Genomic DNA, 14365 nt, shown 5'->3' with positions numbered 1-14365 from the left:
CACTTAAAGAACAGTTCTTTGAGAATTGAGTGGAGAATAAAGTAGGGAGGGACTTGAGGCAAGAAGCAAGTTATTTCAGTAGTATAGGTGTGAGGTGAGGAGGGCCTGTACCAGGGTGATGGCAGTGTCAAAGGAGAGCATGGGGATTAGTTGAGAGATGCAAGAAAGGGAAAATCAGCAAGCCTGGGCAATCGATTGGTTATGTAAGCAATGAGGAGTTGAGGATAGATGGTGGGCCTGAGTAAATGAAAGGATGATGGTGCCCACAATAGTAATAGGGAAGTTTGGAAAGAGAGGGGGAGAATTTTTTGGGGAAAATAATAAATTCCATTTGGGATATTGAGTTTAAGATATGTAAAGGACACCCAGTATAAGATATATAATAGGTAGTTAGAAATGCAAGACTAGAGACCAGCAGAAGGGTTAGAGTTGGATAAGTCAATATAAGAATATTGAGTATAGAGATAATTGAAGCCGTGGGAGTTGATCGGATCACTAAGTGAAATAGAATATAGGGAGAAGTAAGAATGAGGAGGGTACAGGACAGTAGGAGAGGTGATAGGTGATAGGTGGAATGTGAAGCATGGCTAGGTCTGGCTACAACAGTGAGCTTTGTGTATATACTCATCAGTTCAGCAAGCACAGGTTTCAGGGTGGGATTTCTAGAACTGAAAAGGTCGTCTCCCAACATATGATCTCTGTAGTGCCAGTGGTCAGGAAAGTACTTCATCTAGTTTTAAAAAAAAAAACACACTCACCCAAAAAACAAAAACAAAAAACGTGTGCTGTGGTATTCTAGTGAATGTATAACAATTAGCTCTCTGGAAGGCATGACACACTTTTAAGTTTAAGCTGAATTACTAATATTTTCTTTATCATTTTCTTAAGTCCAAGCAATCAACAAAACAACAAATCAAGGCCTGTTATGTAGCATTTCCAATTAAGGGGAGTTAGAAAAGAGGATGACAGTATAGTTTGAAAATGGTTAGGAAGTGACAAGGAGGCTGAGTTCTGGGCAAGATAAGGTCAAAACTCACTCACTTACAGAACTCAGAACCCAGGGCAGAATCCAGAGTCCTCTGGTAGGAGGGGATTGAAGAAGAGATTTAGAGTACAGGTGGCATAGTTTGTAAGTTGATAGAAAGTCAATATGACACTACTTCCTCCTAGATCCTGTTTCAGGGCTTTATTATGATCTAGAGGTAGACTTTTATACACCTTACTGCTGTAACTGCAGTACTATTAAATATTACCAAGCTAGAAAGGCTTTGAACATAGGCCCAGTTACAATGTACAAGGCTGAGTTGCCTAGATTTGGCAATTGATTGGATATGGCAGGTGAGGAATGGAGGATGACAAATTGGGAACCCCAGTGATTGAAAGAATGATGTAGTCTGAACAGAAATAAGGAAATTCAGAAGAGGGTTGAATTTGGGGGAGGGAGATTGAAGAGAATGGTTTGAATGCATAGAATACGAAGTAAAAACACTGGATAGATATTAATTCAAGTGTACTACATATATGTCTGCTACTAGGAATTCTGCTGTGCTATTTGAAATAGAGCATTGTCATTATGGCAAGGTTATGTTACAGCATGGGTATTTTACTTTTTGATTTGGTATACTATTGTTGGTCTTGTTTTGATGCTTCAGTTTTCTAAATTTCTTGAAGAAATCATTACAATGATCTCAAAGTGCAGAATTGCAACTACAGATACGTGAAACTTTTGATGGTACAATTTGCTGTTAAAAGTATTGAAAAATCAATAATTTTATGCAAGTTAAATTATACAGGGGTGTTCAGTGATGATTGCAATTCATTTGGTATGCGATAGCCTGAATGTAGTTAAAAGTATACCTTGATGTAATAATCAGATTAAACTGATTTAATCTTATCCCAAACCAGGGTTTATCATTAGTCATGGGCAATTACTGTCAAAAAGGACATGTTCTAGCCATTCATTTACATAATATGAGTCCCCTTTTGGATTACATATAAATTAATTAAATTTTCTTTAATTGTTCCACAGTTACATGCAACATGCAGCTTCTGGCTTGTATAAAACAGGTCATTAACTTTTAGAAAATGACCAATTTCCTAATACAACCATCTTAACTGAATCACTAGCTTTAAGACTTTTGTTTGTGGTTTAAACATATAAAAGTCCAATTGAAGTCAAATTCCAACTCATTTTGCCATTGTCTTAAGGAGGGAACAAGTCTGCAACATTTAAATAGACTCCAAAGGTCAAGTGTTAAATTCTGTACTTTTCCTATGTTTAATGAAGCTCCAGTACAGTCTGATACAATTTATGCAAAATTTATTGAAGTATTTGTTAAATTTTTTTATTTGTTTATCCATATTTAAGCATATTTTCAAGGTTCACTTTTCAAAGCGGTATTTTATATCTTGTGGGTTATTAAAATGTGGCCTACAAGAAATATATTATGGGATTATAGGATCATAGATTTAGAATCTAAAGGGAATTTAGAGATAGATAAATCTTAGAAAAAGGAGTAATCTTACTTCAGTCTTCCAGTTGTTTCTGTTGTTGTTTCTCAGTCATTTCAGTTGTGTCTGACTCGTTGTGACTCCATTTGGGGTTTTCTTGGCAAAGATAATGGAGTGGTTTGCCATTTCCTTCTCCAAAAGGTTTCCATAGAGCTCTATAGAGCCAGATCTATGCTTAGAACTTATATAATGACTTAGTAATTAAAGCAGTGACAGTTTTAGTTATAATCAGCAGGAATCACTTGATCATTTTAATAGAATATTTGGTATACACTTGTTGTATTTGTTGACTCTGATATATGTTTATGTGGAAAGAATCACCTTGGAGTACTGTTGAGAATACTAGGCTTAAAGTCAGGAAGATTTGTATTTGAATACCTTCACAGACACCTACTAGCTAAGTGACTCTGGGAAAATAAGTTAATCTCTCTTGGCTTTACTTTCTACATTTGAGAAAAGGTATATTAACATCTATAATGTTTTCTACTCAACATTAATTGAGGAACAAATGGTGTAATATATGGGAAAACATTTTGAAAAACAAGAAACTCTTACTTTTGTAATTTTTATTATTGTCCATGTTCTTTTCTTCAATAGAAAACAGTAGAATGTAAATTCCTCAATAGCAGGGACTATTTTATATTTTTCTCTATATCTCTAGCACCTAGCAGAGAGCCAGAAGCCTAGTAGGTGTATAATAAATGCTACTTGATTGAATGAAAATGAATTATGTATCCAAAGAATGGAAAAGAGTCAGTAGCCATGAGGCATGAGGATAAAATAATGAGCTTGAGTTGTGAGATAAAAAGAAAATAAGGCATATAATGTATTTTATAGACTTAAAGCACTTTTGGAATCTTACTCCTATATTTACTGTTGTTCTTACTATACTATTAAAAAAAACTCAGGTTTTGAGGATTAAAGATCAAATTTCATGGCCTTTATGTACTTTAATTTATAAGATGAGAAAGTTTGGAATATCCATACAAATACATACATACATACATACATTCTGGAAACATGAAGAGCACCATTGCATAGTAGATAATGTTAACTTCATAGTTATAGGGGAAAAGCAAACTAGGTTCAAGTCCTGTCTCTAACACATATACTGCACATACTGGCTGGGTCATCCTGGGCAAGTCATTTCACATCTAACTACCCCAGGCAACTTTCTAAACTCAAAAATTGCAGGACAATTGCTGATCTGCAGTAATAGAGGAAATGTTCTTAGAGAGTTCTCTACACTAATGAAACTATATTTCCTTTTTATACCTTTCTCAAAAAAAAATAAGAAAAAATGAAAGAAAACTGAAATGCATATAAGGAAATTTCTCACAGCTAAAATTCCTAGAATTACAAAACCCTGAGGACAGACTAATCCTCCCTTCTCTTTTTCTGTGTGTAGATAATATTAATGATGTGTAAATAGATCTAATATCCTTAAGGAAACATAGTCTGTGTGTATGTATATGCATGTGCTTGGTATGTTAGGGGTATTTGTGGCTAGACACTATCACGTATGTGGCAGTGGGATTCACCAATTGCAACTCTGAGATATAACTTCTAACAGTGAATGAACAAGGTTGAAGTTGTAGGAGATAACTTCTCTCCAGATCTGTCTCCAGTTTTTTCCTTATGCTCAGATAATTGTCCACACAGTAATTAATGCTTGAAGCCTTGAACCACACTAGACCTACCTCTTGTGGACTGGCAGTGGGGTTAGATTAAACTGGCTGGATGAACCACAAATGCCTGAGAATAAGGGTCATTGGACTTTTAAGTCATTTGCATCTTGATTTCCCTACAACATGGATGTTGTTTGATTCATGTACTATGATAATTTTCATAAAATATAGAATGTATTTTAAGAATAAGAAAAGTCTATTACTTAAGCTGTGCAAATACAGACTATATTCTTTTTCTTTCTCTTTCAGGGTATCTCAATCAGGATGGTCCACTTGTATCCTGTGAAAATAAGTACTGTGGCCTGGGAAGGCACTGTGTTATTAACAGAGAGACTGAGCAAGCTGAGTGTGCATGCATGGACCACTGCAAGCCTCACTACAAGCCTGTGTGTGGGTCAGATGGAGAATTTTATGAAAACCACTGTGAAGTACACAGAGCTGCCTGTCTGAAAAAACAGAAGGTGACCATAGTTCACAATGAAGATTGCTTCTTCAAAGGTAAGTTCAAGTAGAACAATCTCCTACGTTTTACATTACTCCCATTATCTAGTGCATGGTCAGAGCATAGAATGTCATAAAGGTCTAAAATGGAAATGTAAAAGTATTTGTGTCTATGAGTAGAACACTGTGTATTTACTTGCAGGCGACATGGCATGGTGGAAATAGCATTGACTCTAGACTCAGAGTGCAAGGGTTAAAATCTCACCTCTGACCTTGGGAAATCTTGGGATCTTGGGAAAGCTGCTTAACCTGTATTGGCCTTAATTTCTTCATTTGTGAAATGATGAGATTGGACTAGATGGCATTTAGGGTCCCTTCCAACTTGATGTTTGTGAGCTTATGATTTCATTTGAATAAAATGATATCTGCATGAGAAACAGGTGGCCAATATGTGCTTCAAGTACTTAATTTATCCTATAACATTTTATCCTATGGACCACTTAAGGCAACTTTGACTACACATGGTCAATGTATATAACAATAGAACAATGCCACCCAGAGAAGATCACCTCAAATAGAATAAATGGTCATTCTGTTCTCTTAAGATGTCTGCATTAAAACTGTGACAAGAGTAGATCTTTTGGGCCCGTTTCAGGGGATAAAAACATAAGGAAGCTAAAAGAAATTAAAACTATGGAGGTTCATAACAATAGAAGAGGGATAAGAATGGACTTATGGTTTCATTAATATGATTCTATTTCATTTCAGTGCATGTGGTAGGGAATTTCCTAACAAGGAAACTCTCTATCCATGAAGGTTCAGAACTGTTCTGCAATTTATGAACTTGGAGAGACGAGCCTAGAATAACGACAAAGCCAGCTATTGGCTGGGGTTATACTGCTGGTATGTGTTAGAGGCAGGGCCAAGACCAGCTTCACTATACTGTGCTACTGTAACATATGAATATGATACAATATAGCAACTGATTAATATGAGTGTGTAAGTCTTCTTAGAGAAGCCTGCCTTTAAATTTCTTGACCATTGTTAGGACCTTATGTAAGCCATTTGAGAAAATTCTTCTGCTCTGGTGGTCATGAGCTCATAGAAAGAACAAATATGGCAAAGTTTGTGACTTGAATTTGTGATTTAACACTTAACTCTCCTGATCCAGTCTCCTACTTCTAAATCATGCTATAAGTACCTCAAACAAGTTAATATCTACTCAAAATCGTTGTTGTTTTCCCAGTATGTTGTACCTTGGGCTTCATTGCATCAATGAGAAAGGCCATCACCAAACTACCTGAGGCGATAATAGACCCTAATATACCTTCTAGTACTTACTAGAATGTACTTCAAAGGAACAAGGAGATGAAATTTCAATCCTTTTATTCTTAAATATAAAACCATTCAAATTTTTATGAGGGCTTATATGTTTGACATTTTTTTATTCATTTTCACTAACAGAAACCAGTGCCAGGAATTTGATAGGTAGATATTGTTTCAGAGATTGTCAATATATCACTGAATACAGTGTTTTCAATTCACAATTCCATCAACTTCAGTAGTTGTAGTTGATGTAGGGCAGACATAAGGTTTGGTTGAAAGGCATGATGGTATAGTAGATAGGGAACTGGCCTTTCAGATGGGAGCCTAGATTTAAATCCTTCCTATAACCCATACTGTGACCATTCCTTAACCCCAAGGTGTCCTAGGCAGTTAACTCTCTCTGAGACTAAAAGTTACATGGATATTGACAATCTTCTTTGATGTAAGACATTACCACACTGGAAGTTCCCTACACTGATGAAATCACAAGTCTCAAACAGTACCAAATGCTTATCTGTGAAACTGCATCATCAGTGTGGTTATCATTAAAATTGAAATAATCAGACCAAAAGAGCTTTTTTAGTAATTAGATTGATTAGTCAATCATTTAACTAATTTGACACAGAATCCATTAACTCAGTTCAGCATTTGAGTCTGTCTGTAGTGTCTATGGGCATTACATGATTGGAACCTGTGCTTTTAGGAGTGGATTGCTATTTTAATCAAAAGACTTCAGTGGAAATGTAAGTTTGAGACAAAGATGATGCGATAAACCTTTTCATCTCAGAGTTCTGCACAAAGAGAAAAACATAAACATACGATTTTTCAAAATGGGTAAATTCACATGAAATATTTTCCATAACAGAAAATTGTTATAACTTTTCTGATTGCATAAGAAATAGTGCTCTATAATCAGATGATGCATGGAAAGTCAATTGCCCCAAAGAAAGCTGAAAATACGAGGATAATTTCAGGTCTTTAGTGAACTAAGGTGAATCTTAAATAAATTTTACAAGTTATTCACAAAAACTATTCACAGAGCAGAAGTCATTTTTACTATAAAAATCATACCCCAATTTAATGGTGCAAAGAGGACACTGGTAGATTTCAGTTCAATTTATTTCTCCCTTTGATTAGAACCATTTTACAAATCAATAAAATACTGTAGTAACAACTTCTTTCTAGGAAGCTAGTTAGAACAATACTTTACTATTTTTCCATTTTAACGTGTGGAAATTCAATCATTCCCATCATATTTAAAAATAATGAAATCTATGTAATTGATTTCTGTCTTCTGTTCTGTTCAGTGTGAATTCTCCGCTTATACTGAAGATTTGTCTAACAAGCAAATGGATCTGTAAGCCTGCGATGTTGAGTGTCATGTAGACAAAGCATTGGAATGACATAATGTTCTACTTTTCAGTCAAATGGTTTTACATAATGTAGATATCCTCTATGAATTGCTACAGAGACTTAATGGTCAAGGACAAGTGTACCAGCCAGAGTGGTGTTTTGTTTCCTTAATTCCCTTCCTAAAAACATGATTGGCAATGTCTGCTGCTAAGTTTCAGAAGTAACAGTTTCTTACTTCGAGTTAGTACACTCATTGGCACTAAGATACTTTTGAAATTCTTTCTTTATGTAATCCATAAAATGTTGATTTCTCAGCAACTGGATGATTTCTAAGGGATTACCAAATCTCAGCAAATCTGAAGTTAGTATTGCATTCACTTCGTCATTACACTCACATACTACTTTTATTTCATTACAAAGGAAGTAATCATTTTATCCAACCACACAATAGTTGGCCAAACATCAAACAAAAAGAATAGTGGGATAGTGACCATCTCTATCTGAATTCCATCAAATATATGATGATGAAAAAGTGAGAATAGTAATAAAGAATAAATTATTTTATGCTATAGAACCTAAAGAAAGCCTTCATGGTTTAAATTTCTTATTAGTGTATATACAGATATTTTCTAAGACTTTATATGGGGCAGTGGATAGAGTGCCTGACCTGCAGTCAAGAAGACTTGAGTTCAATTTTGGCCCCACACACTTACTAGTTGTGTGACTCTGGACAAGTCACTTAACCCTGTTAGCCTCAGTTTCCTTACCTATAAAATAAGTTGGAAAAGGAAATGGCAAACTACTTCAGTATCATTGCCAAGAAAACCTCAAATTGGATCATAAAGAATCAGATATGACTGAAACAACAGAACGACAACAAAAAATTAAGATGTCTATCCATCTGTCTATCCACAGATATGTATATATACCCACAGAAATGTATATACATATATGTGATATATGTGTGTATGTATGCTATATATGTGTAGTTGCATAATACAGTCTAGGGTAGTCAAACTCCCTCCATCCTTGACTATTCTAGGCATGAGTCAGATGAAACTAAACACAGAAATTGCCTCCTTTGGAATTTGGGGCTGAATCCTTTTATTCATTAGTTAATCTCTATTAGCTCCTGAGTGAAGTTGCTTGACCAGGTGGCACAGTGGATAGAACACTGGATCTGAAGTCAGGAACACCTGAATTCAAATCTGGCCTCTGACACTTACTAGCTATGTGGCCATGAGTAAGTCACTTAACCTCTGTTTGTCTGTTTCCTTTTCTGTAAAATAGGGATGATGATAGAACCTAACTTCGAGGGGTGTTCTGGAGATCAAATGAGACAATATTGAGCACTTGGCACAGTGCCTGGCACATAATAAGCACTATATAAATATCAACTATTGTTATTATTATTATTTTAAGTGAAATTGTAATGACATTTAGTAATATGCGTTGCAATTTTATTTGGGCAAACTTTTAAAATTATTCCCCCCTGCAAAAAAAATATTTTTTACTAAGCTGAGTTCCCACTTTTGGAAAGATCATATTATCATGCCAAGAAGTTTTTGGCCACATATACTCATTTATCCCTATTACCCTATTAATGGTTCCAGCATATTATTGTATTAGATGAATCATAAATATAGGGAAATGAGTTTAATGTGAATTTCTTCAAGGATTAATGATTTTGGAACTGTATCTGGAAGACACAAAAAGCACATCATCATAAAAAGTTTCTAATATGCCACTATTCATACTTCTTTTATTAGGAAATAACAGGATAAGACAGAGGACAGAATATGGTAACATCTGTGTTTGTTGGCACCATGTACTCAGAGATAGTGCTTAGCATAATATAAGGCATCCAATTTCTATATAATGCTTAGCCATTCATTTTTTTTCAACAAGACAGATTTGCCCCTAGAGTCATTTTCTCTTAAGGGCTGTCTAAACTGCTGCCAGCCATGTCCTCAGTTCTAACGAGTACAATTTCTTCTCCTCCTGACACAGGGTCAGTCTGTCATACAAAACATAATTTACTTACTCAGTTGAGATATAAGCTGGAGTAAGAAATTGAACATATAAGCACCGCCAAAATGAATAGAGAATTAAACCTTTTATGAGAAAGTCAATTGAATGGAAACCCTCTTGCTATTTACTGAGTAGAGAATAAAACTCTCATAAAAGCAAATGTTCTGGGTGTTTAAATGCACATCACAAACAATAACAACTTGGGAAATATGATTGTTAAAACAAGACATGTGTCATCTGAATGAGGCCTGGTCCTGAATTCTCATCTGCTCTGTTTAGTCTAGGAAAGACTCTTATATTGCATAGTGTTTAATAATGTGTTTGCTTTTTTAAAGTTCTTTTAACTAAAATTCCTAAAACTCATTTAAAAACATTTAAAAACAAGAGACCCTTGGTAATACTTATAATATCTTGATAAATGTCAATAATTGCTAGAAAATGGATTTTCTTTTGAGAGTGTTCTTCCTGGTTGATGCTTGTTTATAGTTACGTAATATTTTCAAAATCAGAGAGAAAAAAGAAGAGTTCCCTCTTTTCCTTCAAACATTCTATTTAGAATTGAAAATAGTCTTTTAGCTACATCAGAGCCAACTGTAGCTACCATTGTTGGGCATGCAAATAAAAAAAAAATCAATAGAGGTTGCAGTTCTGGAAAACAGACAATACTGCCACCAAATCCAGACTGACAAGTCATTATTCATGACTTTATTCAGCAATCTGAAGCATGAAGCCTATGTATATTTGGATCTTGACTTCTAGGCTTTATTTTATGAAATGATATGAAATCAGTTGAATCTTTATTTTTACCAGAATTTATGACTTAAGGATACTTCAATAGTTGGATTTATGATCCCTTCCAAAAGTACAATGTGGGGCTCATTTGCACTTCTCTTCTGTGACTCTTCCCACCCCCACCCCCCTGTGTTTTCCTATCCATTCTCCACAAGATTTCAAGTCACCATGCTGGACTTTCCTCTTGAAAGGAGGATATACCATTAGAACATAAAGACTAACCATGTACTTACTCCAGTAATAAGCCTATCCTTATTCTCTTTTTCTACTTTATTCTACCTGTTTTACCTTGTAGGAACTAATTAAACAGCAACACACATTTATTAAGCATCTACTTTGTCCAGAACACTCTGCTTCATGCGCAGGATGAGACCAAGTTTAAAGACAAAGTTTAGATTTCTCTTGCCCTCAACCTAGTAGAAGATAAGGAACCAGTAACCATAACTATAATTTATTTTTACATGACAGTTGCATTAGAAATTTACCAAACTAAGTGTTATATGCCATCTGAGAGCAAAAGTTTTTACAAGCTGAAGTGATTAGGCAAGGTTCTCCAGAGGGAGCGACATTAAAATTGAAGAATGAGTAGGAAATACAGTTTTTTTGACACGGCTTGATCTTGATGAATTCGTGCTGATAATATAAGTTCCCATAAACTATTTGTTAGAAGAATTTCAGAGAGATCATTAGTTTGGATCAATTGTCTTACCTCTTCTATTTAAATTGGTACACTATTTATACGTCTCCATTCTCTCTCCATCTCCATAATTTTTCAGAGTTTGATGATAATGACTAAGGAAGTCCTTTACTGCCCAGTTATATCCTGCATCTGAGCTTGGTGCCTTGAATCCTTTGAATATAGTTATTCTGTTACTTACCTTGGGTTTTTAAAGATTCAATTATTTTTATTCTCTATGTTACATCTGAAGATTGTTGTCTTTGGTAGAAAAAAGAGAAGCAAATTAAAAGTTCAGTTACACTACTTTCTCTGTTCCATTTGCTCCCCCCCAACCACTTCTTTCCCTTCTTCCTTCTTCCTTTTGTATGTCATATAGCTAAGAAATTTTAACATTCATTGAAATCTCCATCTTATTCTCAGCATCAACATCCCCAAAATTCTCACAATAATAATTATCTGCAATAATTAGACAACTTTCTTTTTAAATAGTTTAATCCTTCTCAAAACAATTTCACATGCAAAATATCACTTATGTTTTAGATCTAGAAGAGAGCCTTATAGTACTTACCTCCAATCCTTTTGTTTTATAGATGAGGAAACCAAGGTTCCCCTATTATCTTATTAGGTCTTACAAATACTTTCAGAACTAAGTGGAGCAGATATTTCTCATTTGGCAGATGAGGAAACTGAGTCAATGAAGATTTACTTATCTCATCTAAAGCCATACAGAAAGTGACAGAATTGGGATTCCTAGGTTACTGATATCCTAATTCTTGCAGTAATAATGATATGTGCCAATTGTCTGATAATTTTTTAACGATCTTGCCTTTTGCCAACTCACGTTATTGACTCATTGACAATTTACAATTATATTTTATGCTTTTCCTTTAGATATTTGAATTTAATTTAGATATCTCTTCCCAAAACTGAGTTCCTTTTATCTACATAAATTAAGCCTTCACCATGGTGTAGTAGAAGGCATATAACTAGAGGTCCCACAGGTTGACTTTAACATAATTATAGAATATGTTTAAATATGAGCATATTTGTATATGGCATTTAATGTTTACATATATTTTCCCATCCAAAGCTCACAAAAACCTTGTGATGAAAGAACTACAAATATAGGTATTATTATCGCTATTTTTCAGATGTAGAAATTGAGGGTTGGAGCAGTTAAGTGAGTTGACTACAATCATACAATGAGTGTGAGAGGCATGATTCCTACCCAGCTCTCATCTAACCATAATAAGTCAAGCATGCTTTCTAGGATGACAAGCTCTATATCTAATTAATCACCTTGATCCAGAAGATTCAGGCCAAATCTGGAGAAAAATTGATTTTGGAATATAGTAGCTGATGATACTTGAAAGACCTAACTTGATTTGGGAGTGGTTTTATTATTATTCAGAGTTGTTTTGACATTTGAAATTTATAACATGTAAACTCCAACAGACTACCTGACTCAACATTTCTCTTCATAGTACATTTTTCTCATTGTGCTGGGGTTTTATCTCAATCTCCCTTTTCTTTAAAAGGAATATCACCTGTTGAAATCAATTCCTTAATATCACCATTTCCCCTATGTGGGGGGGGGACTGAAATTGAATGGATTATTATGTTTTATATTTTCTTTTGGTTCCCGTATGGTATATTTAGATATTGTCTTTGAATTTTAAATATTTAGATTGTCTTTCCTTGTATTGTAAATTTTCCCACTGTAATTTTTTCTGAGCTCCATTTTAGTGATTATGCTTATTTCAGAGTTGCTAGGGATGTCTGGATGTCTCATTAGTAGTATTCTGCAGTATTGAATGTGACAGAAAAACAATGAGACTTTATTAGTCAAAACAATTGTCCTTCTACATGTTAGACTCTTCAAATATTGTATAGCTTTATTACCTCTTACTAATATGTTTGCTTTTCTCTTTCATTTTTTCCTTGTCATATTTCCTCATGCTGAATATGACATTTCCAAGGTTTCTTTAACTTGCTGGAGACTTTGAAAATACAGAAAATTTTCAATGTGCATCACTTTTTAGTGCACTTGTGCTTCTCTATTAGTTTCTTTGAAAAGAAATGTTAGGTGATTGCCTTTTGTTATCAACTTTCATCCAACTAATAAGCACTCTTGGCTGATGTAATTGGTAATGAAACGTTTCCAGAAAAAAAAAATAAAATGAATGCTATCTCTGTCCATTTGTTTTTTTTTTTTCTGGGCCTGATCAGGGAACCACTAACGTGGAAATTCCCCACCCTAATCTATATAATTTTTTATAAGTTCTGTAATTTAGCCATATAGTTAACTGAGGGTATTAGAGGTAAATGACATGGTCAAGGTTATAGAGTATTTCTCAGAGACAGGACCTAGCATGACAGATATAGAATTGTAAAGGACCTTAAAATTCATCTGGTCCAACACTCTTGTTATACATGTGAGAAAACCCAGGCCTGAAAAGGTGAAGTGACTTGCTTATAGACAGAGACAGTCCAAACTTGAACTTGGGTCTTCTTGACCTTGAAACCATCTCTCTATCAACTTTATCTATGTTCTCTATATTAGCCTAACCATGTCATTTTGAAATCTTATTTTTGTTGATATCAACAGTTATTTTTAAAGAACATTTAAAACTTTTTAATGACAGCTTCCTAAAAATGAATAGGATGAGTGCAAAGTGTATTTGTTGCATACTGTCATTCAGATAACTATGCAAAAGAATTATTATAAGATAAAACTATAGCAAATAATGTGGTTTGGAGACCAATGCACTTTGATGGAATTTTTTCTCTAAATATGTTTATTTTATATTGTATTTATATTAAAGAAACCTAAGCAATGTTTCTCTTTTGATCTATATTATTTCACTGCTTCAATGCACCCATGACCTCACTGATAAAGGTAGTCTTTTTAGTGATTCAGATCAAAGAGTATATTCTTCTGCGACAACCTATGATACACATTAAATTAAGAAAAAAAAAAAAAAGACGGTCTCCAAGTGCCTTGAAGTATTGAAATGGCATCTTGGTATGCCCAACATTGAATTGCTTTCTGAAAACTCTAGTTGCCATTTCACCTGGTTACAATCAATCTTCATCAGATTGATAAGTAACATTTTTCTAGTAGGTACAAGTATCTAACTCTAGGTGGTGTACCTAGGGAAGCACATAACTACTCACTACCTATATTACAGGATTAGATGCTTTTGACTGCATATCAAATGTTTTTTTTTTTTTTTTTGGTGGGTGTTGTTGTTGTTCTGTATGGTTTCCTGAAAGTCAGCATGGTATCATGGATAGAGGGCAGTTTTGGAGTCAGAAAGATAAGGGTTCCAGTCTTGCTTTTAGCAAATACTGTATGACCAAGGGTAAGTCACTTTTTCTCTCAGTCTCCCAGGCAAATCTCTAAGACTTACATAAAACTCTTTAACTTTTATATCATACAGATGAGTTGCCAGTCTGCATTGTTGGAGAGCATTCCCGTAGCAGAAATTCCCCAAGAAACCATTGGTCCTTCATATATTTCTGTGTATATAGTTCAGGGCAC

At 34.5% G+C, this 14365-nt stretch overlaps 1 protein-coding gene across 3 annotated transcripts in view; it reads left to right on the top strand.

Moving 5' to 3' along the window:
* FSTL5 (follistatin like 5) overlaps positions 1–14365 on the top strand; it is an 856262-nt gene that overhangs the window by 207287 nt on the left and 634610 nt on the right. For all 3 annotated transcript variants that reach the window (XM_027866922.1, XM_027866921.1, XM_027866920.1), the window contains exon 3: positions 4449–4697. In XM_027866922.1, the coding sequence (XP_027722723.1) occupies positions 4449–4697 (249 nt within the window). The remainder of the gene's footprint in view (positions 1–4448; positions 4698–14365) is intronic.

The sequence above is a fragment of the Vombatus ursinus genome, unplaced genomic scaffold (genome assembly GCF_900497805.2).
Source record: "Vombatus ursinus unplaced genomic scaffold, bare-nosed wombat genome assembly UNPS02014784.1, whole genome shotgun sequence".
In the NCBI taxonomy this organism is placed as follows: Eukaryota; Metazoa; Chordata; class Mammalia; order Diprotodontia; family Vombatidae; genus Vombatus; species Vombatus ursinus.
The sequence above is the reverse complement of the archived record's forward strand: the minus strand, read 5'-3'. Positions and strand labels throughout refer to the sequence as shown.